Source organism: Canis aureus, chromosome 6 (assembly GCF_053574225.1).
Source record: "Canis aureus isolate CA01 chromosome 6, VMU_Caureus_v.1.0, whole genome shotgun sequence".
NCBI lineage: Eukaryota > Metazoa > Chordata > Mammalia > Carnivora > Canidae > Canis > Canis aureus.
Window position 1 is genome coordinate 27610650 of NC_135616.1, and position 24914 is coordinate 27635563.

At 42.4% G+C, this 24914-nt stretch overlaps 2 protein-coding genes and 2 long non-coding RNA genes across 15 annotated transcripts in view; 2 read left to right on the forward strand and 2 right to left on the reverse strand.

Annotated features, from left to right (window-relative positions):
- Nucleotides 1-3823, forward strand: part of FHOD3 (formin homology 2 domain containing 3) — a 464855-nt gene extending 461032 nt beyond the window's left edge. For all 6 annotated transcript variants that reach the window (XM_077900507.1, XM_077900508.1, XM_077900509.1 and 3 more), the window contains one exon: nt 3219-3823. In XM_077900507.1, coding sequence (XP_077756633.1) covers nt 3219-3301 — 83 coding nt within the window. In that variant the 3' untranslated portion in view covers nt 3302-3823. The remainder of the gene's footprint in view (nt 1-3218) is intronic.
- On the reverse strand, nt 1447-10762 carry LOC144315658 (uncharacterized). The gene is made up of 2 exons (XR_013381383.1): nt 10140-10762; nt 1447-9862 (listed from the first exon to the last, which is right to left on the reverse strand). It is a non-coding gene; the product is annotated as an uncharacterized LOC144315658 (long non-coding RNA).
- Nucleotides 10763-15165: 4403 nt separating this feature from the next.
- The window catches only part of TPGS2 (tubulin polyglutamylase complex subunit 2), a 67612-nt gene continuing 57863 nt past the window's right edge, over nt 15166-24914 (reverse strand). For 6 of the 7 annotated variants that reach the window (XM_077900581.1, XM_077900579.1, XM_077900584.1 and 3 more), the window contains 3 exons: nt 19055-19168; nt 17218-17378; nt 15166-16105 (listed from right to left, as the gene is read on the reverse strand). In XM_077900581.1, the coding sequence (XP_077756707.1) occupies nt 15875-16105; nt 17218-17378; nt 19055-19168 (506 nt within the window). In that variant the 3' untranslated portion in view covers nt 15166-15874. Of the gene's footprint in view, nt 16106-17217; nt 17379-17605; nt 17721-19054; nt 19169-24914 lie in introns of those variants that run through there. The other variant, XR_013381378.1, reaches the window with a different exon arrangement.
- LOC144315657 (uncharacterized) lies at nt 22345-23763 on the forward strand. The gene is made up of 2 exons (XR_013381382.1): nt 22345-22658; nt 23643-23763. It is a non-coding gene; the product is annotated as an uncharacterized LOC144315657 (long non-coding RNA).

The following is a 24914-nucleotide window of genomic DNA, read 5'->3' on the forward strand; positions in this document are numbered from 1 at the left end:
AGCTACAGGGAGGGGAGGCCATCATGTGTGACAGGCTGGGGAGCAGCTACCCTACAGCCAGATCATTTAAGTGGGAACCCGGAATGGGGGGTGGAGGGACCCAGACATCATCTTATCAGACATATGCCAGCTCCCCAAGTTTAGTACTTGGGAAATCCCCTACTTGATAGACTTGTTTCTATTGTACAGGTTCCATACCCTGTCAGCCCATTTGCTGGTCCCCTCATTTTCTTATATCCTGGTCCTTTTTTGCTTTCCAGAAACTGAGAGCCAACACCCCCATCCAGACAGGGTCTGCTAGTCTGAGCATTTCTCCTCATACCGTGCCCCTGTCAGCCCTCTGCCTCCCTGATTGCAACACTAGGTTCAGGGTAGAGGCCCAAGTAGCATTTGCTGAATGAATGAATGAATGAATTGATGAGCAGGCAGATGGATGAATGGATCCCAAAGAGGCCCTTTCTATGCATAATTTGAATCAGAGCACAAAGCCGATTTCAACTGATTATCTTCATTTCACACATCTTTTCAAGTCATAATGTGAATTAACTTTGACTTTTTTAACAAAGCAAGAATTCAGATTCTTTTTTTTTTTAATTTACTATTATTATTTTAAGGGTTTGGATTCTTAAGGTCTTTGGGGGTTACTACATTTACTATATTTATGATGGAGTGGTTGTATTCATTATGAGAACTTATCTGAATTGTCATGAAGGCCCACAGAAAGTAGGATTCCATTAATGGGGCAGGTTTTTCTATGAATACCTTTTTAGAGACACCCAGCAAGCAAAGAGACCTGGCCTATACTGGCTTCCCGCCCCCCCCTTGCCCCCCCCTTCCCCCCCCCAGCAGAGAACACCTGAGCCCAAACAGAAGGGGCCGGGGTGGGGGGGCTCCTCAAAACCAAGAGTTGGCAACCAGGCTGAGGGTACAGCCTCTGTGCAGTCAGGCAGTAGGGCCGAGGCAGCACTATTATACTTGGCTCTGTTCCCTGAGCCTGCCCTGGAGAGGCTGGCCTAATGCCCGTATCAGGGCGAAGATTATTGCACATCCTTTAAAGTGCCAGGGCTCTTATTCGAATAGTTGCACCAAATGAACTGAGCACCACAGTTACAGGACTAAAGCAAATGCAGGAACAGGTGTTAAGGAAGCACCTTTAAACGTCCCCCTATAACATGCTTGTCGGTTCAGAAGTCTTCTGTTGTCATTTAGTCAAACACGTACACCTAAAGGCTCAAAGATTACAGTTCATAGACTCATGTCCGTGCCACCTTCTGTGCCTAATGAAATTCAAGGTGCCCTGCTCATGCAGCATGGACTTCTTCAAGCAGAGTCTTGGAAGTGAGGTCTTAGCAGTCTTTGTCAAGAATGAGAAACATTTTGTCTTATTTTCTGCCATTAAAATTATCTTTCTTTAACACACACTTGAAGGAGTGTTTAAAGAACATAAAAGGTTATAACCAACTAGTATTTTTATTGCTGCCCCATAGAACAAATTCCATTACTCAGTTAAATGCAATCTGCCTCCAGCCGAGGCTCTGGAGCCAAACATTTTGTCTGGACGAGTTAGACAGTCTGGAGCCTAGGGGCCAGGAGTGGGGGGTGGGGACAGAGGGTGAGCCAGTGCAGGAGCTGCTGCAGAAGGATGGCTGGGGAGCCCGGGGCTAAGCTTGAAAATACAGTAGTGTGTGGTGGCATGAATTGAGGGTAACCTTCAGCACAGATCTTTGCGTCTCCATTTGTGTCAAATCCACACTTGATGTCTGTGGGTCTTTCATCAGTGTTGCAATTCTTTAAGTCCCAGGCACACAGTAGGCTCTCCATGAAGTATTTGTTGATTGACCAACTGATGGGATAGGTGTTGGCTCCCTATTCAAAGTACTGATTTCTGGGAGAGAAGAAACCATTTATTAATAGACCCTGTCTGTTCTACCAGATTTCCTCAGATCCTTTGTCCACAGCCTAAGTGGGCTTTTGCTTAGAGGAGGTTGGTAAGGCATGGAGTGTGGGGTGTTGCTTGCAGACACATGAGCTGGGATCCTGGTATCTGTATCCTGTGAGGCCTCCCCTTGACAAGGAGGACACAGGCCCTGTGATCACAGTGGGTGTGGAGAGTTGGTCTGGCATGGGAAGATGAGAAGATGCTAGGGTGAGCTTTACTTTCTCCACATTCTGATCAAGGGCCTGCCTGCCCATCTGGGTCCTCTGGCCGATTTAGGATTTAGGGTTGAAGGTATATCCATAACACATCTCTTCTGAAAATAGAGCAACTCCCCAAACTCTGTATAACCTTATGTAGAGAGTAGGCCAAATACAATTTATAAATTAGGGGAAATGTAATTAGGCAACCTTTCAAATGAAAGGACTGGTCTTGGAAGGGACAGCTGCCTCCTCATTCACCCTTAACCAGCCTTTATTTTGACATCACAATTGATCAACACTAAACAATGGGAAAACCCATAATGCCAAGCTAAACACAAGCCAGTTCTTAGTCAAACACAAGCACTCCTCCACCTGCCAGTTATAAGCCCCAGAGAAAAGGGTCACTGGTCCTTCTTGAGCCTTGTGTGTTTCACAGAAAACATCTACCAGATCCAGTCAGAAGTTTGGCAGTTTGCTCCTTGGCATCCAGTCCATAAGGAGTCACTAGTTATTGTCTCCAGAGGCCCTTTGATGAGTTGAGACTGAGACCCGCCATGCTCACAGAGACTCGTCCTGTCCGCTGGCCCTTGTCCTGTCCTATGAACACCTTGCTCTGCAGGCCAGGTCCCCAGCCTCATGGCTCATCCTGCAGATTTGTGGTGTTATCTTACCTAGTTCACATTTATTGGACCTTGCATTTCCCTATGCTCCGTAATGACTGTTCCAGCTTCCTTGTGCTGGCCAGAAGCTGCGCTCTCCACATGCCATCTGTACTTTCTACTATTGCACTCATTTCTCAGAAACCTTGTCAGCGTGGGCCTCCCTTCTCCCCTCTTACAAGGTCAGTTCCTCCACTTGGCTCTTCAAGTTGGCTTCTTGCAGCCCCCAAATGTGTCCTGCCTTGGCAGATAGATAGCCAGGCACTTCAGCAGGAGCAGGATGGGGCTGAGAATCTGTGAGCCCTATGACTACTCTGGGGAGACCTGGGGTGCAGGAGGGGTGTCGATAGACTACCATGTGCTGCTTGCTAACACCTCCCTGTCTTCTCATCTCTTTGTGATCTGTGGGTGCTGCTGCAGTGCGAAGGACCCTGAAGAGTGGCCTGACTCCAGAAGAAGCCAGAGCCCTGGGCCTGGTTGGTACCACAGAATTGCAGCTGTGACACCTGTGGGCACTCTAAGAGGTGTGCCCAAGAGTGCAAACTCCTGCTGGACAGAATCCCCCCAAGTTGGGAGTGAAGAGACTCGACAATAACATCGGAAGGTTCCAAAGGGGAGTGTCCATTTCTGGATGTCCACCTGTGGCCTGCTGGGCATTGATGGGACTCTTGTCAGACTCTCCTTCACACACTTCCTTCATTGTGTCAGCTGTGTTTCTCTTGTTTCCTTGACACCTGGTTTAGTAGTTCCAAAGCGTGACACCTTTTCTGTGCAAGGAGCAACCCTTTTAAAGAGCAGATCACTTCTGTCACAGTTCCTGTGGTCATGTGAGGCAGTTTGATTAGGTTCACAGACTGGGTCTCTCACAACACCAAAATATCCAGATGTAAACTCCAAAATTGTACACAAAAAGAAAGCACAGATTGTTTACCAGTTGTGGATTTTAGATGTACTAAATGTTTATACAAATTCATAAATGTACACCATGTTTCAAATACTAAATAAATTAGAGTTTAATGCCATAACTGGAAACTTTTCTTCTCTTGGGTGTAAGGCCTTAAACATCTCCACAGGCTCACCTCCTTCTGAATCAGTAAAACCTTTTCTCAGGTTCATCAGAGGATTCTGGCTTGGAATGGCCTGGGCCCTTTGGCTTTCTTGTTGTTTGTTTTTTTGTGTTAATAGAGTGAGAAGTGCCTGACAATGTGCTCTTTGTAACTACTTATTAATTAGGCATCAGCGTTTGTTGTAGGATATGCTACAATGACCTCATATAGATTACCTTTCCCATGTACTTTGTTTTGCTCCTTTGGAATGCTGATGCAAAATTAGAGTAGCATTTAAAAACAACTATTCTGCAACTCTCGCTTACGTAGAATTCATTTTCTCAAAAAATTTACTAAGTCCCAAAACAAAATGGAAATTTAAAATTTTGTCTACAGAGAACTCAGAGTGACAAATCTAGTCCTTGGCACTTGAGAACAGGTCACCAGAAGCTAACGTGTCAGTGGGGAAGGCACTGGCAGAGGCTCTGAGGGACCACAGAGCCACAAAGAGGTGACTGGTGCCTGGGTGCTGGCTAAACCTCCACAGAAACCCCTCAGCCCTCTGTTGGCACAGTTCCTGGTGTGGAACCTCTGTATCTGAAAGAGGGAGAGGTAAACCTCTGCCTAGGTAGATCATCAAGCCATTAATTCCATGTCTGTGTCACTTTTAAAACCTTTGTGACTCTGTTCCTAAATCTGGGTGTATGTGATTTACAGACAAGATGTAGTCATATTGTCTGAAGAGCTAAAGAGAAGATATTCACCCCACAGGCCTCCATGACTGTGTCCCTGCCACCCCCTTTCTGCATCTCCACTCGACTGAGAGAGTAGAAGCTCTTTAGGTATTGGTCAGATAATGTGCGATGAATATAAGTATCCAGGAGAGCCTGGAATCTGCCAAGAGTAGGTTGTATATTACAGGCAATTGAGTTTAATCACTTTATCAATAAAGATACATAGGGTATTAATGCTTGCTTTCTTACAGTTCGAAATAATGTGTAATATTCTGATGTGATTCAACAGTTCATCAGAGCATTTGCCTGTTACCTCTGCACTGAATACAGACCTAGAATATCTGTATCACTGGGGATTGGGATGTGTGAACCAAAAGGAAGGTGCATTTTTATTGCACCATTTAGTGAACAGATACTTTGATGTCGTTTTGGAGGCCCTTGGTGTTCTGCTGAGAGTTACTGCTTTGGAATAAAAGGTTACATTCAGAAGGATGTGACTGAATAAATCTCAAGTAATTTTATTTTAGGGATTAAAAAATTCTCAGATGAAGCAAGCAAGGTCACTAATTTCTTGGTTACAGCGAGGTAAAGGGAGTCTCTTTTTATTGGGAACTTGGTTTAGTAGTTTTTAGTGAAATTGAAGGATTATTCCTGTTGCTCATTTCTTCCTTCCTTGTTGCCACTTTGGCTGCCTCTATTAGCAATTCTTGTTTTTCCTTTTAACACAGGAGGTTAAGTTTCTCTGAAAGACCTTTGAGAAACATTAAATGAATAGTCCCTTACCCTAGGAGATGCTTTGCTACTCTTGCTGGTCATCAGCATAGATATTCTCATGCCTCTTTTTTAATTTAGGTTGAAATTACAGAACTGCCAGTGAAGAAGGCAATGTCTTCTGTTAAAAATGCCTGAGTTTTAGTTTCTTTGGAATCTTAAGGTTTTTTTCTATTAAAAAAATAACTTACTAAGGGACTTGGGGATGGAAGGGAGGATGCACAGGGCCCAGGAGGGCTGAAGACTCAGGCTTGTTTTCTTCTAAGTCCCTCATTGAACACAGTGCAGGAACGAAGAGCAGGATCAGAGTCAGGAGACCTGGTTTCTGAGCTCCTAACCTGTGGTGGCTGCCACACTGTTCACTGCTTCCAAATCTACCATTTCTGTGCTCATGGCCCTGAGATAGTGTATCATCAAATACCACCATAATCGGCTAAATTATGGCCCCCCAAAGAGAGGAGGTCCTAATTTACAGGAACCTGTAAATGTTATAAAGAAGGGTCTCTTTGCAGGGCAGCCCTGGTGGCTCAGCAGTTTAGCGCCACCTTCAGCTTGGGGTGTGATCCTGGAGACACGGGATTGAGTCCCACGTTGGGCTCCCTGCATGGAGCCTGCTTCTCCCTCTGCCTGTGTCTCTGCCTCTCTCTCTCATGAATAAATAAAATAAAATCTTAAAAAAAAAAAGAAGGGTCCTTGCAGATGTGAATAAAGTAAGGATCCAGATGTGGAAAGATAATCCTGGATTGTCTAGCTGTGTCCTAAATCTAATCATAAATGTCCTTTTAAGACAGAGCTGGAGGTTTTATGTGCACAAAAGAGGAGAAGGTCTTATGAAGACAGAGGCAGAGATTGGAGCGATATGGCCACGTAAGTAATGCCAGCAGCCACCAGAAACTGAAAAAAGCCCAGGAACAAATTTTCCCCCTGAGCCTTTGGAGAGACTATGGCCCTGTTGGCACCTTGGTTTTGGCTCAGTAAAACTAACATTGAACTTCTGGCCTTTAGAACTGTCTGAGAATAAATTCCTATTGTTTTAAGCCACCAAGTGTGTGGTAATTTGTTATGGCAGCTCTAGAAAATTAATAACAACCATCAGTAACAAATATGCAGTGAGGGCCTATAATAGAGGGGACTCTGTGCCAGGAGCTAGGAAAACGAGAGTCACGATCCCTCCCCTTAGGGCCATGAGAGGTAGTCATCAACTAAAATTAAAATTTAGTTTAATCTGCAGTTATTTATACATTTTGTCAGACAGGTAAGTAAAAATAAAAACACCTGATTGCCTAGGAGAAGGGATGAAAGATCTTTGCAGATGCAGTTGAGGTACATGATATTAAAATGCCTCATCAATTTTGTCAACAAAAGGCAGTTTATTTGGTAGAAAAATTCTGTTGCTAGGCAATTCATGGGAGATGGATTTTCCAAATGATTTTTAAAAGAGCTGAAGTATTGATGGCATCTCTGTGTGGGCACTTGTCATGTATTATTTTATGTAATCCATATAGCCATTTTGCATTTTCATTTTACATACAAAGTAAGAATGAGAGATAATGATTTGCCCCAAGGGGCAAAAGATAGGAAGTGATATGTGCTGGCTTGTCATGCCAGTCTTGTCTTTTGTTCTTTTAAGAACCCTTAAGGGGATCCCTGGGTGGCGCAGTGGTTTGGCGCCTGCCTTTGGCCCAGGGCACGATCCTGGGGACCCGGGATCGAGTCCCACATCGGGCTCCCTGCATGGAGCCTGGTTCTCCCTCTGCCTGTGTCTCTGCCTCTCTCTCTCTCTCTCTGTGTGACTATCATGAATAAATAAAATCTTAAAAAAAAAAAAAAAGAACCCTTAAGAAAGCCTGTTAATAAGCAGTCCACTCTGCTTTTGGGCCCAAACAAGTGGCAGATTGAGCCCCAGGGGTGGGCCTCATGGGTGGAGAGCCAGTCAGTCCCACGTTGACCAAGTACAAACCCTGGAAGCCTGGTTGTGTACAAGGTGACAGCACCATCTAGACTCTTGTTGATAAGGGTTCCTAATGCGCAAAATTTACATCAGCAATTGGCAGTCCACTCACCCAGCCACCTGCCTAGCCATCCGTGTACATCTAAAATACATAGGAAATGTTCAGAAGCTCAGAAGCATCTTTTGTGATGGAATGATTCCTACTCTGATGGATGAAAGGATATGGTGAGAATTTATTCACAATGCTGATGCTGAAGTAAGGGAGGGCCAAAGCCATTTATATTCTTTTAATGAGCACTATTTAATGACTGCATTTAAGAAGAGTATTTGTTTAAGATGATCCACCTGAAAAAGTACAAATTTATGATTTTGTAGTTCAAACACCACTTCAATTGTTGACTTAGTGGAAATTGTTTCTAACTACTGGATTAGCAACAATGATTTGTCCAAAATGGCTTATAATTTAGAAGCAGAGCATTGCATGTACAGGAATATTAAATCAGCTGGTTAATTAGAACACCTGACCCACCACTGGGAAATGACTGTGGCACCCCGTTCATCAGGATTATGTAGGATCAGCGTGTGCTGGGCCTGTTGCCCTGCAGGACTGGATGCTGCAGGCTCCTAGCTTGTGGCTGGTGGGGCAGGAAGAGGTTTGCATGGACCAGGCGCCATGTCTGCAGAGACTCAGGCACACTCACCTCCTTATCTCCCATTACAAGGATTAGACAGCTGGTGTCTACACATTTTTCTCTATTCATTTTGATATAATCTAGAAGTTATCTGATTTAGGCGGAAACGGGAAGACATGGGTTTTAGTCCAAGAGAAAAGAGATTCTGTAGAAGACCTGCACAGCATGTTACAGATACACAACATTAAATCAACCAAGGTAAGTAGTGTCCACAGTGGGTCTTCCTATACTAGGAGCAGTTACTGTAGTACTTGGGACTATGCGGTTGATCCAGCTAAGCAAGGGCCTTGTCTCTTGTGCTTTCAGGAAATAAACTATAAAGCTCATTTTCCTTCATAATCCCTGTTCCTGAATAGCCTCTGCCTAGAAATGCTTTTAAACCTTCACTGCTCTCTGGAAGGGGTTTCCAGTGTTGGACAGACAGAGCCTTCTGGGCAAGGAAGTGGGCTAGGAAATAGAGACAGTCACCCTGTCCTGAAAATACTTGAATTGTGTATCCAGTGGAATTATACTTTTGCAAACCTCAACCTTCAAATAAGAATAAAAAATATGGTAGCTATACAGGAAGAGCTAGGTGCTAGGGAAAGCTGTTATAGTTGCTTTATCCAGTCTCTGAAAAAAGCGTCCTAGATGATAGTGATTTGGACAAGGTCATCTTTACTACAACTCTGTGCACAGCAGCTGGTGGTAGACCTGGCTGTAGGATTGGAGCAACTCAATCCACATCAGGGTCTTTGACTTAGACTAAGGCGTAAGATTAGAAATGACAAGGGAATAGAGTTGATTCCTACCTCAATCCAACCTTAGAAATGTAGTCTCAGTGGAAGGAAATGGGTTCTAATTCAGAATCCCCTTTTAGCAAGTGGTATGAAAAAAATTAATTTGTATCTCTTTGGAAGAAAAACTGTCCTGAAATGGTAAAGGTTGTAGAAATTGATAACTTCCTAAATCAACATATGTATATAGACATTCACTCTTGGGTTAAATTAAACTTTATAAGGTGGTTCTTAAGAAGGAATGATGTAAGACAAAATTTTGAATTTGTCTTGTGCTTGACTGAGTTATTCCTGCTTTTAATGGATAATACTGAAGGTGATTTCCATTTTTTAAAATGGTCTAAAACATGATTTGTGGAGGCAGTAGTTAAGGCCGCAATAGTCCATTTTGGTATCAAATTTTTAAAGGAAAGTAGTTTTTGTTAAAGTTACTCAATAGGGGGGGCACCTTGGTGGCTCAGTACTTGAGCGCCTGCCTTTGGCTCAGAGTATGACCTGGGGTCCTGGGATGGAGTCCCACATCGGGCTCATGAAGAGCCTGCTTCTCCCTCTGTCGGTGTCTCTGCCTCTCTCTCTCTCTCTCTGTGTGTGTCTCTCATGAATAAATAGATAAAAATCTTTAAAAAGTTGCTCAATAGGCCTATATTCTGGAATCCTGCTACTCTGTTCCAGAACCTGTGCGGCCATGGACTAGAGCTGCCTGTGGGATCCTCCAGACATGTAAATGCAGATCCCTCAAGAGCAATCTGTACCTTCACCTCCTCTCTTAAGGATAACCTTACAAATACAGTTTAGAAGTGGACAGCTGGGAACTGGAACCATAGTAAAGGTAAGAGATTTTTCCAGAGACTTACTCTTACCCTTAATAGTTGTCCCTCACTTGCAGCTTTTGCTTGAAGGATGAGGGCTCTCCCTTAGTTGGACCTGAACTACCCTGAGAGTTGTGTCCCTGCTCTGGTTGGTCTCTAAGTTATTCTTTGCCAGCCTTTCTGCTGTGGAAAAAAGGTCTCTGATCTCCAGAGGAATGGCAGGTACCTTGAGAGTGTTTATTTCTGAGCTCCAGAGGGTGTTCTCAAAGTCAGGCCGCCTGTTCCCTGTAAAGGCAGATGACATGAGCTGCTCAAAGATGCAGAACTTGCTTTCGTTTCTGTCTGCTTTCCATGCTGGATGCTGTACAGAGGCCAAGAGGCTGAGCTGCCTCATGGCCTTTGACTACCACACGGAACAAAGCCCAGAACCTGCCCAGCCCACATTGCAGTGAAGACAGACAGTGACCCCGCTTTCCAAGGTGTGGTGGCATGCCTTCTCATCCCTGGCTTTCCCTGTGAGCCAGGAGTATAAAAATATATAATGTAGGAAAGGATATGGTACCTTAGAAAAAGCGTGTCTTTAGGTGATTTGTTGAGTATGGTATGGCTTTGCAGCAGAATTATTCTGAGAAGTGTAAGGTGAAGACCAGTCCTGCGTGGTATAAAGGGTGCTCTGCAGAACTTTCTGTGGTGATGGAAATATTCTACATATGCGCCATTCTGTGTGGTAGTCACTAGACGGAACACTTGACGTGGCTAGAGAGACTGAGGAATAGAATTTCAAATTTTATCTAAATGAACTATTGGGACTTCATCAAGATAAGCTTTTGCACAGCAAAGGATACAGTCAACAAAACTAAAAGACAACCTACAGAATGGGAGAAGATATTTGCAAATGACATATCAGATAAAGGGCTAGTTTCCAAGATCTATAAAGAACTTATTAAACTCAACACCAAAGAAACAAACAGTCCCATCATGAAATGGGCAAAAGACATGAAGAGAAATCTCACCGAGGAAGACATAGACATGGCCAACATGCACATGAGAAAATGCTCTGCATCACTTGCCATCAGGGAAATACAAATGAAAACCACAATGAGATACCACCTCACACCAGTGAGAATGGGGAAAATTAACAAGGCAGGAAACCACAAATGTTGGAGAGGATGCAGAGAAAAGGGAACCCTCTTACACTGTTGGTGGGAATGTGAACTGGTGCAGCCACTCTGGAAAACTGTGTGGAGGTTCCTCAAACAGTTAAAAATAGACCTGCCCTACGACCCAGCAATTGCACTGTTGGGGATTTACCCCAAAGATACAAATGCAATGAAACGCCGGGACACCTGCACCCCGATGTTTATAGCAGCAATGGCCACGATAGCCAAACTGTGGAAGGAGCCTCGGTGTCCATCGAAAGATGAATGGATAAAGATGTGGTTTATGTATACAATGGAATATTACTCAGCTATTAGAAATGACAAATACCCACCATTTGCTTCAACGTGGATGGAACTGGAGGGTATTATGCTGAGTGAAGTTAAGTCAGTCGGAGAAGGACAAACATATGTTCTCATTCATTTGGGGAAAATAAATAATAGTGAAAGGGAATATAAGGGAAGGGAGAAGAAATGTGTGGGAAATATCAGAAAGGGAGACAGAACGTAAAGACTGCTAACTCTGGGAAACGAACTAGGGGTGGTAGAAGGGGAGGAGGGCGGGTGGTGGGAGTGAATGGGTGACGGGCACTGGGGGTTATTCTGTATGTTAGTAAATTGAACACCAATAAAAAATAAATTAAAAAAAATAAATAGATGGCACAGGTATGACAGACACCTTTGTGTATGTCGTTAGTGCTACACTCATCTGACCTAAGAGTTTTTCTTTTTTTGTAAAATTGGCCTATAAACCCGCTTTGGAGTACATTTACTCCAAGAAAACAGTTGTCTGCAAAATTATGTTCACTTGCTGCCCATATTGTGTTCCGAGCCTTGGGAATTCTTGTCCGCAAAGGAGAATGCCACGGGATTGGTACTTGGTGTGATCAAATACGCACTTTCCTCTCCTGATGGATCTGCCTAGATGTGCTATCTCTTCTGAATCCACATCAGGACTGTGTGAGTGACCCATCTATGACAGCAGCTAAGTCCACCTTGCTATAAAGCTTTATTGAACACCACATCACTTCCTGTGGTGCTGGTTTTTACCATGTCACCCTCTGGTTGGTCCTCACTACTGCACTTCACCCTTTATCATCCAGGAAGCCTGCTCACAACAGATGTTATTCACGTGAAACTAGCTGGTTGGATATCAAAGATAACCAATTAGATGGTCTTTCCTTCCATGTGCTACATGGACCAAGGGTGGGTAGACTGGAGCTGGACCTTGGAAGAGCAGGGACATTTGACCAGTGCGGGCAGGTAGGACGCCATGCTGGTGTTTTGGAAGGAAAGTGAGTGGATCTGGAGGCAGAGCCAGATGGCTCATGTAGAAAGTGAATGGCTGGAAACAAAGGTTGGAGTCACATTATAAAGGGGGAAGGGAGGGACATCTGGGTGGCTCAGTGGTTGAGCGTCTGCCTTTGGCTCAGGGCATGATCCCGCAGTCCTGAGATTGAGTCCCACATTGGGCTCCCTGCATGGAGCCTGCTTCTCCCTCTGCCTCTGTCTCTCTCATGAATAAGTAAATAAAATCCTTTAAAAAAAAAAAAAAAAAAAAAAGGAAGGGAAAAAGAAGGGACTATTCTGATTTCCCACCTATAAGCTGATTTAATTATCATAAAGGCTTCATAACCATGGAATCCTTAGCTAGAAAAATAATCCAGTCTGGGTTAAACCAAAGAAGAAAACCTATTCCAAGACCCCAAGGGTTAAAGTTGTAGTCAATTTAAATTGGTACCCACCATCCAGTGACCTGCTATCAGGGTGCCAGAGTTCTACTACACGAATATGACTACTTAGGGATGCTATGTGTATGAGTGGGTACTGTATTGAATAGAAAACAGAATATATATATTGTAATCCTTAGAGCAACTGTTAAAAATGTAACGCAAATAACTGTGACTTAAAACCAATAGATAAATTAAAATGGAATTATTTAAAAAATTGTAAGGGTAAAGACCAGATATATAAATAAAATATGCTTGGTCATAACAATTGCTGAAATTGGGTGATGCACACATGGGGATTCATTATTCTACATATCTTTGTAAATATTTAAAATTCTCCATAATAAAAAGTTTAAAAAATACATGTGTTCACCCAGGGTCCCTTGGTCCTTCTGATCCAATCATTGTACATGCTTTTCTTGATTAAAGGCAGATTTGGAGTTCTTTTCCATGCCGTTGTGCAGAAAGCACAACCACTTAGACCCATTAAGTAGAAAGCTTCAGATTCAATAAGTATTATTGTCACAATTGCAGTTGATTAACAGTCCTGATATTTCCCTGCAATTTTGATTTAGTGGATCTGGAGTGGGATTGGAGTATCTTATTTTCTATGCACAAGTCCAGAGACATTGATGCATGTTCAATTTGGGGAGGCACTGATTCAAGGGATAGATTCTATGGATTATTATGTGCAAGTAGCTCCCTGTCATTCCTATCCTTGGCTTGAGTACTTCCCTGCTGTAGAACTCAAGCAGCATGATGATGTGGCACTTTATGCACAATCTTAACTACATCCATCAGTGCATCATGAGGCATTCTGGCATTTATTCTCATTTTGTAATTCCAGCATAGTATCTTTTTCTTGTGGAGCTTAGAGTAGAGCCTATTGCCACTTAAATTGTTTTACTTTCAAAACAAATCTCATGGGTGAGTTTTTTTCCCCCATATAGTGCACCCAACTTACATATTTTCTGAGTCTTTCACCAGAAGTGCTCCCTTCTTCCATCACCAGGGCAGCTTCATAGGCATGTGACGGGAGTAGTCACAGAGGGTCCCATCCTCATGGGCCTCACACTTGGTTTAATGCTCTCCTGTCACTGTCTAAAGTTCTTAATTTTGTTTTTGAACTTGTGCTTTTTAAGTGAAGTCTGATGAGGCGGAGATCCATGCAATGTATCCACTCTTCCTCACCATCCCATTCACTTAGAGCCTTTATTATGCCTGTGTGTGCACACAGAATTCCAGAAGAACCATGGTGTATGGGTTGAGAAGAGATTCAAAGTAAGTATAAACAAGTTATTCCTGAGTAAGGAGGGGCACAAGGATCCCCAAGAGGCCATGCTTTCCATTTGATCTGAATGCAAAAAGAAGGTAATGGCATTCTAAGAAGCAGGAATGACTGGAAGCTGGTCCTATCCTTTTTCTACTCCTGTTACTTTTATTTCCTCATGCCACTTTCCTTCATTAGCCATCCACTTATGGTGAAAATGACAACTTAGGAAAAAAAGAAAACATAGGGCAGCTCCTAGTTTTTCTTTTAGTCCCTCCTTACTCATTAAGTTGGAAGAGTGTTAACAGAATGTATACATATCAAGAAGGAAAATAATAGTTGAACGAGGTTTTTATGCAGTGTTTCTAGTGTTCTAGTAAGGACAAAGTACATATACATACAATATATATACATAAGCTATGAAATACAAATTGTCTTGATTTTGATGATTCTGCATGAGTTTGCTACTCTTCTAGTTGCGCTTAAAATTGGAATTGCATATTATAAAGACAACTAAAATTAATGCTAGTAATTTAGAATTTAAAATTTTCATTACTTAGTATTAACTAGTAAGTAAAAACCTATCATAACAAGATGTGAGAGAGACCCTGCAAGAAAGGAAGAACATTATAGTACTTTCAATGGTACTATTTCCTAATTTTTGGACAAGAGACCCCACATCTTTGTTTTGTACTGGGTCCTGAACCTCAGATAGCTAGCATGGCTCTTCACTGTTCCCCTTTCCTTCTTGGAGCCCCCTTCCTTCTATATTCTATAGCCTTTTGAGAACTTCCACTGATTTGAAGGGCACCATTGTTCTCCTGGTTCCTCTGTTGCTTCACCTGTGAAAACTAGAACAGGATCAGGACTGACTTCAAAGTAACTCAGGGGGATGCCTGGGTGGCTCAGTGGTTTAGCGCCTGCCTTCAGCCCAGGGCATGATCCTGGAGTCCCGAGATCTAGTCCCACGTTGGGCTCCCTGCATGGAGCCTACTTCTCCCTCTGTCTGTGTCTCTTTAAAAAACATTCCACAGTAGAGTATGACCGGCCTTCTCAATCTCCTTCTAACTTTGAATTGTCTTGGAGCAGCAGCCACATGGTGCTGTTGGTTCTCCCTTTAATTTGATCAGTTCTAGCAGAAAAATACTTCTAGTAGACTCAACTTTAGCTATTATCCTTGACAGCTTGGTCCCTCTTTGTCCCTTTCTGCCACTTCATGAATTGCTTAAAGCTGTGAATAGGCTGAGCAGGTGGAAAGCTCTCGTTAACAGTGGTTTCATAAAAACTCTTTAGGAAGAATCCTGTAAAACAATGTTTGGGAGTTTGTTTTTTGTTTTTAAATGGTTCAAGTGAAGCAGAATCACCTCCTCTTTAAAAAACAAAACAAAACAAAACAAATTTTGGCAATGCATAAACATCACACCACAAAACTGGAAACAACAAACTTTATAGGAAACTTAAAAAGGACCAGAGTGAGAATTAAGAAAAATAAACATATGCAATTGATCTTCAAGAATTTTCATGGAACATTATGACGCATTAAATTATCTACATTCTCTAACAAAAATGAACTGATCTGAGAAAAAGCAGCATGAAAATATTCTAATGCAGTGTTGCCCAAAAGAACTTTCTGTGATGATGGAAATGTTCCATAATCTCTGTGCTGTCAAATACAGAATTTACTAGCCTCATGAATACTCACAATAGGGCTAATGCACTGAGGAACTGAATTTTTAATATAGTTTAAATAGCCACATGTGGCCAGTGATTACCAATTGAACAGCACAGTTCTAATGCCTCATGGGTCAAAATCAGTGGTTTCTTCGAGGGATTTCTCTAATGACTGCTGAGGGGTGTAGAGGGTTGGGGGTGGAAAGAGAGGAAAGCTCTTAATAGCTCTATTTAACTGCTTAAACAAGTTCTGAAACTCTCTACAGCTTTCAGAGGCAGGGGATGAGGAAAGGACTCTGGAAGACCTGAGTATGCCCTTGAACTCCTGGCCAATGCCAATGGGAGTAAAAGGCCTAGGATTTGGCTCGCTCAGACGGAAAGAGGTCTATGGTGCCACTCACAGAATCTGAGGCTTGGGCCACCTGTGTGTGGAAATCTTGGCTGTGAGGCTGGCGGGGAGGTGAAGTGCTCATTTCCGGACAGGGTTGCCAGGGCTAGAAGAGGATTTAGAAGTGGAGGGAGGACCTGAGGGCCCTTTCTGGCCACCTGGAGGCTGGACAGGCCCTTTCTTTTTGGGGATTAATGTCTTGTTCTTGCTCTTGAATACTCTGCTGGGATCCAGCTTGTTCACGAAGGAGTTGGTCTCTTCTGCAAGCAGGTTTGTGTTGTAGGTGATGGGTTTATACATGTTGAACCATTGCTGTAAGGGAGAATTGGGAGAGGTCACAATTCAAAGGAGAAGTGTGATTGTTTATGCTCTTTAGTGGGGACCTAGAGAGGTGGGCAGATGAGGCAAAGAGAATGAAAGTTTTTATGAAAAACTGCCTCAAAAATCTCTTAGCACTTCATTTAGATTAAAGTGATGGCACACACATTGCTTTATTAGGTCTCATTCTTTACTTCCTTCCTTCTGATCTAGTGAGCCCTGTGTGGGATGTTAGGTCTCAGAGCATCAGTATCCTTCTAATTGTTCTGTCAGCACACCAGCCACAGGGAAGGTACAGGACAGGGGCCAGTGGCAGGCCCTGGCTGAGGGAAGTTGCCTATGCTGGTGCTCTCTTCCCCTTCCAGGCAGAGAGCATCACATTTATTGACTGGATGGAGCTGAGTCCCTAACTCACTGCAACTCAGAGTTCTTCCAGGCACACCTGGTCTCAAACCACACAGCATATGAGCATTATCAGGAAACCGTATGTGTGCCCAGATTTGTAGTATAAATAGGGCACATTCATACAATGGAATATTCTGTATCACTAAAAAGGACAGTTCTGTATGCACTGATAGGGAATGAACCCCAAGATGGAGTGTTAAGTGAAAAGAAGGTGCCCAATGATGTGAGAAGTATAGTGCACCTGTGATTTAGAAAAAAGGAACCAAAAAACATACGCACACATGCTTTCCATGCAGTCAAGTACCCTGTGAAAAACATGAGAAAAACAGAAACAATGGCTGCCTCAGGGAGAGGCTGGAGAACCTGGGAATAAGATTAACTTTCCACTCTTCCTGTGTGCATGTACTGCCTATCTAAAACCAACAATCAGACCTCAGCCCCCAATAAAATTTAATTAGGAAGAAAACTCCCAGGTGATTTTGAGTATCAGCCATGTTTGGGAACCACTTAGTTCAGTAAAAGGTGAGGTTATCCACTTAACATGCATAGTATCATCCGTCTGGCTTAATGAAAATGCAGGTTCCTGGGCCCCATCCCAGGTCATCTGAATCAGATGGGGAATCTCAAAGCTGCAATTTGAGTGCTTCCTCAGAGATTCTGATACAGTCCACAGTTTGAGATGCTACCTGTTTCTCTCTCACCTTGGCTTGGGGGCTAATGCCATAGCTGGTGAAGGCATACTGCCACTGTGGCAGGCCCAGGTGCGTGATGAGCAGGCGATAGTAAGCGGTAAATGTATCTGTGAGAAAATGCCAGTATAATGCTCTGTCCAGGAACCAGATCTCAGTGTCTTGTGCTAATGCTGAAATAGACAAAAGAAATAAATGAATAGATGACATAATATTTTTCTCCTTTTATCTGTAAAGCCAAACTCATGCAGTTAAAAAAAATTCCAATAGTGGAAGGATGTAAAATACAAATAAGAGTTCCCTTTAACCCCTTCCAACCTCCCAGGCCCATTCTCCAGTGGCCACTGTTAGGGATTTCACAGTATTCTGGTACAAATGCCTGATCAGCCAGCCAACTGACCTGTGTGCTGGATGCTGGCCATCTGCGCACTCAGGCTGACCGTTCCACAGCCCCTGCCCCAGTGGGGACAGACTCTGAAGGGCTCTGGATTTCTGAAGAGGTCTCCATCAGGAACCTGAAGGGTTGTAAGCAGTCGCTGTGGGGGAACCCAGACCAGCTCCTATCCTAGATCCTGCCTGTGGGGACATCTGGGCTGAATTCCAAAAGGCACTGGCACAGCAGCTCCCACCTCGCACTCACTTCTGACCTTCAGGTCTTCCTCCCGCAGGCCTCGACTTCATCTCCTGTCTAATGGCTCTAATGGTTCCCCCAGTGGTCCCCACCCTCCAGACCCTTCCTCTTCCAAGACTGCCTGTGGTCACATACATTCCATCTTCATTCTGCTGGTCCTTTTCTGAACAACCTTGACTTCCCACTACTATGTCCAAACTCCTTCTAAGCTCTGCATGGGGAGAACAACTGGCCTTCTGGGTTCATCTCCTCGATGAACCAGGTAGCCCTATGATTTGAAACTGTCATTCCTTCCATATCAGTTGCATTTCCCCATGGCATAGGTTTACCATGTCTCTTTGCCTGGATGCTGCCCTTACTCTACAACCCCTGCCACCCCACCCCTCCATATAACCCAAGATGGGGATGAAAGGCTACTTTGCAAAGTTGGTCCCTTCCCTTTCTCTAGGGGTAAAATCTTGGTGCCTGTATCCTCTCATCCCCCGAGGCTGAGAGCTACTTGAAGAGGGCTGGGCCTTGTCCATGTCCCTAGGGTTGGGCCTTACTCCCAGCAGTAATAGCTGGTGATAGCTGCTGCTCCAGGGCCATAGCCTTTTCCTCCTGATTTTTCATCTGAGGTCTTAGACTGGGGTCTACTCATTCAGGTTTTTAGTTGTTAACTTGCCTATGTATAAAAGTATACAAGAAAGATAATGCTTTTCCTGGATGCTTTTCTAAAGCATGAGCCTGCTAGAAGAGTTTTAAACAGAATGACTATTTCTTTTAGTTTTTACTAATTTTCCTACTCCCATTATTTGCAGTAACTCACAAATGATGACAACTTAAAAAGACTCCAGTGATTGGCCTAGAAGGGATGCTCAGGGAGGAGCAAAGGGGCTTTCTGCATCTTTACATCTTTTTTTTTTTTTTTTTTAAAGATTTTATTTATTTATTCATGAGAGACACACACAGAGAGAGGCAGAGACACAGGCAGAGGGAGTAGTAGGCTCCATGCAGGGAGCTTGACGTGGGATCGATCCTGGGTCTCCAGCATCAGGCCCTGGGCTGAAAGTGGTGCTAAACACTGAGCCACCTGGGCTGCCCTGGGTCTTTACATCTTCAAGACAACTAGCCCGTCTCAGGGGTCCAGAGAGGAGTGTGCCTTTTGTGTGATGGCTGGACAGCAGGGCCATCCATGCCACACCCAACTGCAGAACCATGCTTATCAATTATTCTTACCTGGTTTCCCTGTTTTGTAGACAAGGCAAACCTTCCCATTCCCATTGCAAGAATCCAGCTCAAATATCACACTGCGAGAATCAAAGTGAGGCTTCTCTGGCTGGTTCTCACTGGCTGCAAACCCAGAAGTTAACAGTTATGTTCAAACATACTCAACTCAAATACTTACTCATCCAGCACTGCTAGGGTGGGGGAAGAAAGGGAAAAAGCCTGTCTCAGACATATTCTTTACTATTTCTAATGTGAGCCACATGAATTTCTTTAAAAATATTTATTTCAGCAAGCGAGTGTGAGTGAAGAGAGGAGGAGAGGAAGAGCATCCTCAAGTCAACTCCCTGCTGAGTGTGGGACCCTGAGATCATGACATGACCTGAGTTGAAACCATGAGTCAGATACTTAACTGACTGAACCACTCAGATGCTCACCAAATGAATTCTATACTCTCAATGCCCAGGATCTTATCCATGGTCTAAGCCTTCTGTCTGGGCTTCTCCATCACAGACAGACAGCATCATGGAATCTAGTGGAAGGTGACACAAGGAAAACTGAACTTGTTGAGAATGGGAATACATAAAGGCAAAGCACTCTAGCCTGATTTTGATATAAGTGTTCTCTTTTTCCCAGATAACTGCTTTCCCCTTGTTTATAGCACTTTATGATCTTTTGATTAGAATCTCTTTTCCTTGGTCTAAAATGTATTATTTATAATATTTAATATTAATTACATTATAATTAATGCTTAGCCTAGCTCAATTAGAAATACCTACCTGGCAATCAAATAGAATAATGGAGTACCCAGAAAAAGACATTTTTAGAAATGTAAGCATCAGAAACCTTTCCTGCTTCCTTCATTACAGCTACTATGTAATAAAGATTAGTATTAGTGACTGAGGGAGAGAGTTTGCAAACCTAGGAGAGGCTAGATAAAGCAAAGTATACGAAAAGATATTTTTTACTTATACATATAGCTATATATATAATCTTATACCAATGCATATTTATATTTCTAACTAAAACTTTTTTGAACATGGATTTCCCTTCCCTGGGAAGTTACACTTTAATACTCTTCTTGATCTCATGTGGTCCTCAACTCACGGTGTGCAACAGGTTCTGCCTGGCTTCCCTTCTCTATGCTGTCTGTGAACTGGAAAATTCTCTAGATCTCTTAAGCTGAGGTTCCTCTTCCTTATTTCCATCTCTCAGGCTCACAATTCTTCACTGCCTGATGGTCTATGCCTTGAAATCCATTTTTATATATCTTTTCTGTTGATGGTTGTTTTTTCAGCAGGGCAGATCTAAATCAGGTCTGTTACTCCCATGTTGGGTGAAATCCAAAGTCTAGGCTAAGCTGTAGGGTCCCACTAAGTTTCAGCAGCTCTGCCCTGACTGATGCTCACTGTCCACAGATGAAAAGTTATAAAATAGGAAGCTCACTCAGTGTGGCTCCCTTCTGCCATTTGTGGATGCCACTCCAGTTTCTGCAATCATTTTGCAGATGATTTCTGGTTATTCTCCAACCATTTTAGATCATCTTTTTTAAAGTTATCCCAGAGTTCAGTGTAGTCTTGATTTGGTGAAAGGGACTCTGCCATTACCAGAAGCAGAGGGTCAGTATTTGAATCTTTTGCTTCCTTTTTTGCCAAATGTGCAATGTCACCTATTTTTAGTTTCTCACTGAAATTTTAGTTCAGTTTTATCCCCATGTGCGCATTCGCATATTGTTGCGCCTAATAATTTCACTCTTGGGGGTACAATGGATTGATCTTTCTTGTTACCTGTTTGTCTTGCTTCTTGTTTATAGTATTGTTTTTTTCATGTGCCTAGTTATTTTTCAGAAGGAAGTATTTTTTGAAAAATTATTTAGAAAAATAATTTGACATTTGCTTCGACGTGGATGGAACTGGAGGGTATTATGCTGAGTGAAATAAGTTAACTGGAGAAGGACAAACATTATATAGTCTCATTCATTTGGAGAATATAAAAAATAGTGAAAGGGAATAAAGGGGAAAGGAGAAAAAATGAGTGGGAAATATCAGAAAGGGAGACAGACCATGAAAGACTCCTAACTCTGGGAAACAAACAAGGGGTGGTAGAAAGGGAGGTGGGCGGGGGGCGGGGGTGACTGGGTGATGGGCACTGAGGGGGGCACTTGATGGGATGAGCACTGGGTGTTATTCTATATGTTGGCAAATTGAACACCAATAAAAAATAAATTTATATAAAAAAAATGAAAAATAATTTGAGGTCTAAGATAATGTTATCATCCTCTGGGGTGGAATTTTCATTTTATACCAGAGCTTTACTGAGATATAATTCACCTACCATACCATTTACTCATTTGAAGTACACAATTTAATGGTTCTTAGTATATTTACAGTAATATAACCATTAAGACAATCCATTTTAGAACATTTCTCTAGAGTGAATTTGTTTGTTTCTGCCAGGCCCTGGAGGGGATTAGTAACCTGGAATCAATTTAGTCCAATTTTCATATTTAGCATTTTCTGGGCCACATAGATGACCTACACTTGAGCTTCGGTCTATGAGAAAAAGTTACTTCTGGTTTATTCTGTCTCCTAGGGTACTGCTCTTCAATGGTGTCAACCCAAAAAGTAGGTAGTTTTTATAGGTGCTATCTTTTGTAAGGCCTGAACTCTGCTTTATTCCTCTGGTTTCAAAATGGGTTAAATTCACAGCTTTCCAGCATCCTCACAGCCTGTTGTAAAAAGGGCAATATACCCCAGGCAAAACAACCCAAAGTGCTGAATCTTTTCCCCCCTGATTTGTCTTTGGATGTTGATGATATTACCTCATCTTCTTGTTAAGCTCTTTAATGTTTTTAGAGAGATCGTTTTTATACCTTGCTCTGACTTCTCCATTGTCTTCAGCAGGATGGCTGCTCTGAATTACCTGTCTGCTATTACCAGAAGAGGAAGTCTCTTCATCAGTTTAAGTATGCTCCTAATAACATATAGATGAGTTTTGCTTTTTACATCAATCTGGCAGTCTTTGTTATCCAAAAGGGAAATTTAATCCCAGCACATTTAATATCGTGATAGATCAGTCTTCTTTTATTTCTCCTAATGTTTTATTTCCTAATTTGTTTCTTTTCTCTTATTTTTTCTCCTGTGATTCAATATTTCCTTATCAGGTTGGAGATCTTAATGTAGAGCTTTAGTCCTTTAGTTATCTTCTTTTTTTTTTTTTTTTTGTTTGCATGATTATCCACAGGACTACCATTATTTGAAAACAATAGGCCATTATTTCTCCTAAGTGTGGTACCCTGAATTCTAAGGCCCCCAAGATTCCTGCTCCTGGATATATACACTTTGCAGGACCTCCTACTCTTGAGTATAGTCAGGACCTGCAAATATGATGCGGTAGCCACTCCCCTGATTATCTTACATGGTAGGAGACTGTTGCAGCAGACTGAAGAGGCATTTCCCTGTTGGCTGAGAAGTAAACTGCCATGTTGAGAGAGGGTCATGTGGCTAGAATCTAAGGGCAGCATAAAGATGCTGAAAGTGAGCCCTGGCTAACAGCCACCAATAAAACAGGGATTTAAGTGCCACAACTGCAAGAAACTGAGTAAGGGCAACTACAGGTTAGTATGGAGGAGGCCTCTGTGTCTTGGAAGAGATCACAGCACCAGGTGACACCTTCATTTTAGCTTGGAAGATCCTACGTATTTGTGGCTGAATTCTTGACTCATTAAGCTTAGATAATAAATTTGTGGTGTTTTAAGCCATTAAAATTGTGGTAATCTATTATACAAAAATAGAAAACTTGGGCAGCCCAGGTGGCTCAGCAGTTTAGTGCCAACTTTAGCCCAGGGCCTGATCCCGCAGTCCTGGGATTGAGTCCCACGTCGGGCTCCCTGCATGGAGCCTGCTTCTCCCTCTGCCTGTGTGTGTGTCTCTCTCTGTCTTTCATGAACAAATAAATAAAATCTTAAAAAAAAAAAAATAGAAAACTCAAACAACAAGACAGATTTGTTTTCCCCCCAAAAGGTGTATTATTTCTTCCCTATAGGAAGAGGAGATCTTCCATTTTCTGCTTCTTTTCCTTCTTTGTCCTACATTTTTTACTATTAAGGACTCTAGGAACATTCTATATATTAGTTGCTGGGGCTGCTGTAACCAAATACCAAAAGTGAGTGGTTTGAACAATAGAAATTTGTACTCTTACAATTCAGGAGGCTATGAATCTAAGATCAAGGTGTTAGCAGATTGGCTCCTTTGACAGTGTGGGTAAACAATCTGTTCCATGCCTCTCCCCTAGCTTCTGGTAGTTTACTGGCAAATTTTAGCTTTCTGTAATGTATAAAAGTCCTACCCCATCTCTGCCTTCATCTTCAAATGGCATTCTTCCTGTGTCTCCAAATATCTTCAAGGACACCAGTCATATGGTGGATTGGGGCCCACCCCACTCCAGTATGACCTCATCCTAATTAGTTATATCTGCAGTGACCGTATTTCCAAATAAGGTCACATTCTGAACTGGGGGTTAGGACTTCATTATATGAATGAGGGGAGGCATAATTTAACCCATAACACTTTTATATTTTCCCCTCTTTCCTTTCTTTTAGGTTGAGACAATATACAGTTGATCCTTGAACAACACGGAGTGAACTGCACATGGGTCCATTTATACACACGGATTTTTTACAGTGTTGTAAATGTATTTTTTCTTCCTTATGATTTCCATAACATTTACTTTTCTCTTGCTTATTTTAGGAATATAGTGTATGTTACATATAATATACAAAATATGTGTTGTTTGCTATTGGTAAGGCTTCCAGTCAACAGGTTATTAGTAATTAAGTTTTGGGAGAGTCAAAAGTTCTATGGGGATTTTTGACTACATGGAGGGTCAGTGCCCCAATCCTTGCATTGCTCAAGCATCAACTATAGTAGGTTTCTTACAGTATTCCTTGCACTATGTCTCCCTTTTTCTTTATCACTACTATGTCTCTTCAGGTTGATTTTTTGGGGGTGATCTCTGTGCTTCCTATATCTAGATATCTCTTTTCTTCCCCAGATTAGATATTTCAGCTATTATTTCTTCAAATAAATTTTCTGCCTTTTTTCTCCCTTCTAGGATGTTCTTATACTTGATGGAGTCACCTAGTTACCTACATCTATTCTCTCTTTGCATAATTCTTTTCTTTTCTCATTTGTTCAGCCTGATTATTTTCCATTACTCTGGACATTAATTCATTCCTCTGCTTCCCCTAGCCTGCTATTTATTCCATAATGTGCATTTTAAAATTCGTTTATTGTGTTCTTCATCTCTGATTCTTTTTTTTATTTCTGTGTTAAGGTTCTCCACTCTTAAGTCCAGTATTTTTATGACTATTACTTTAAATTCCCTACCAGGCATATTACTTATATATGTTTTGCTCAGGTCTCTTGCTGTGGTGTTGTGCTGTTCTTTCTTTTTTTTTTTTTTTTTGTTCTTTCTTTTGGGACATATTCCTCTGTCTCATTTTGTCTAACTCTGTGTCTGTTTGTGTGTGTTAGGAAAGTCAGCTACATCCTTTGCTTTTGAAAGTAATGGCCTTATGAAGAAGCGATTCTGTAGTTCCCTAGAGCACAGTGTCCCCTGTTCACTGGGATCTGGCACTTCAGGGGTGTTTCCATATTACTGTGTCCTGTCCTCTTTTTCCTTCAGTGCAGTCATCTGCAGAGGCTCTCTTTGCCTACTGTGGGCAGTGTTTGGTCCCTAGCCAGGTTAGGAGTATGTTTTAACAAGGTATGTACCAGTCTGCTTGTGAAATGAGACCTGCTGCCAGTGCTGCCAGGTGAGGCTAGCCCAAATAGATCTGTAAAGTATGCGTGGGTGGAGCACTCAACCTTAA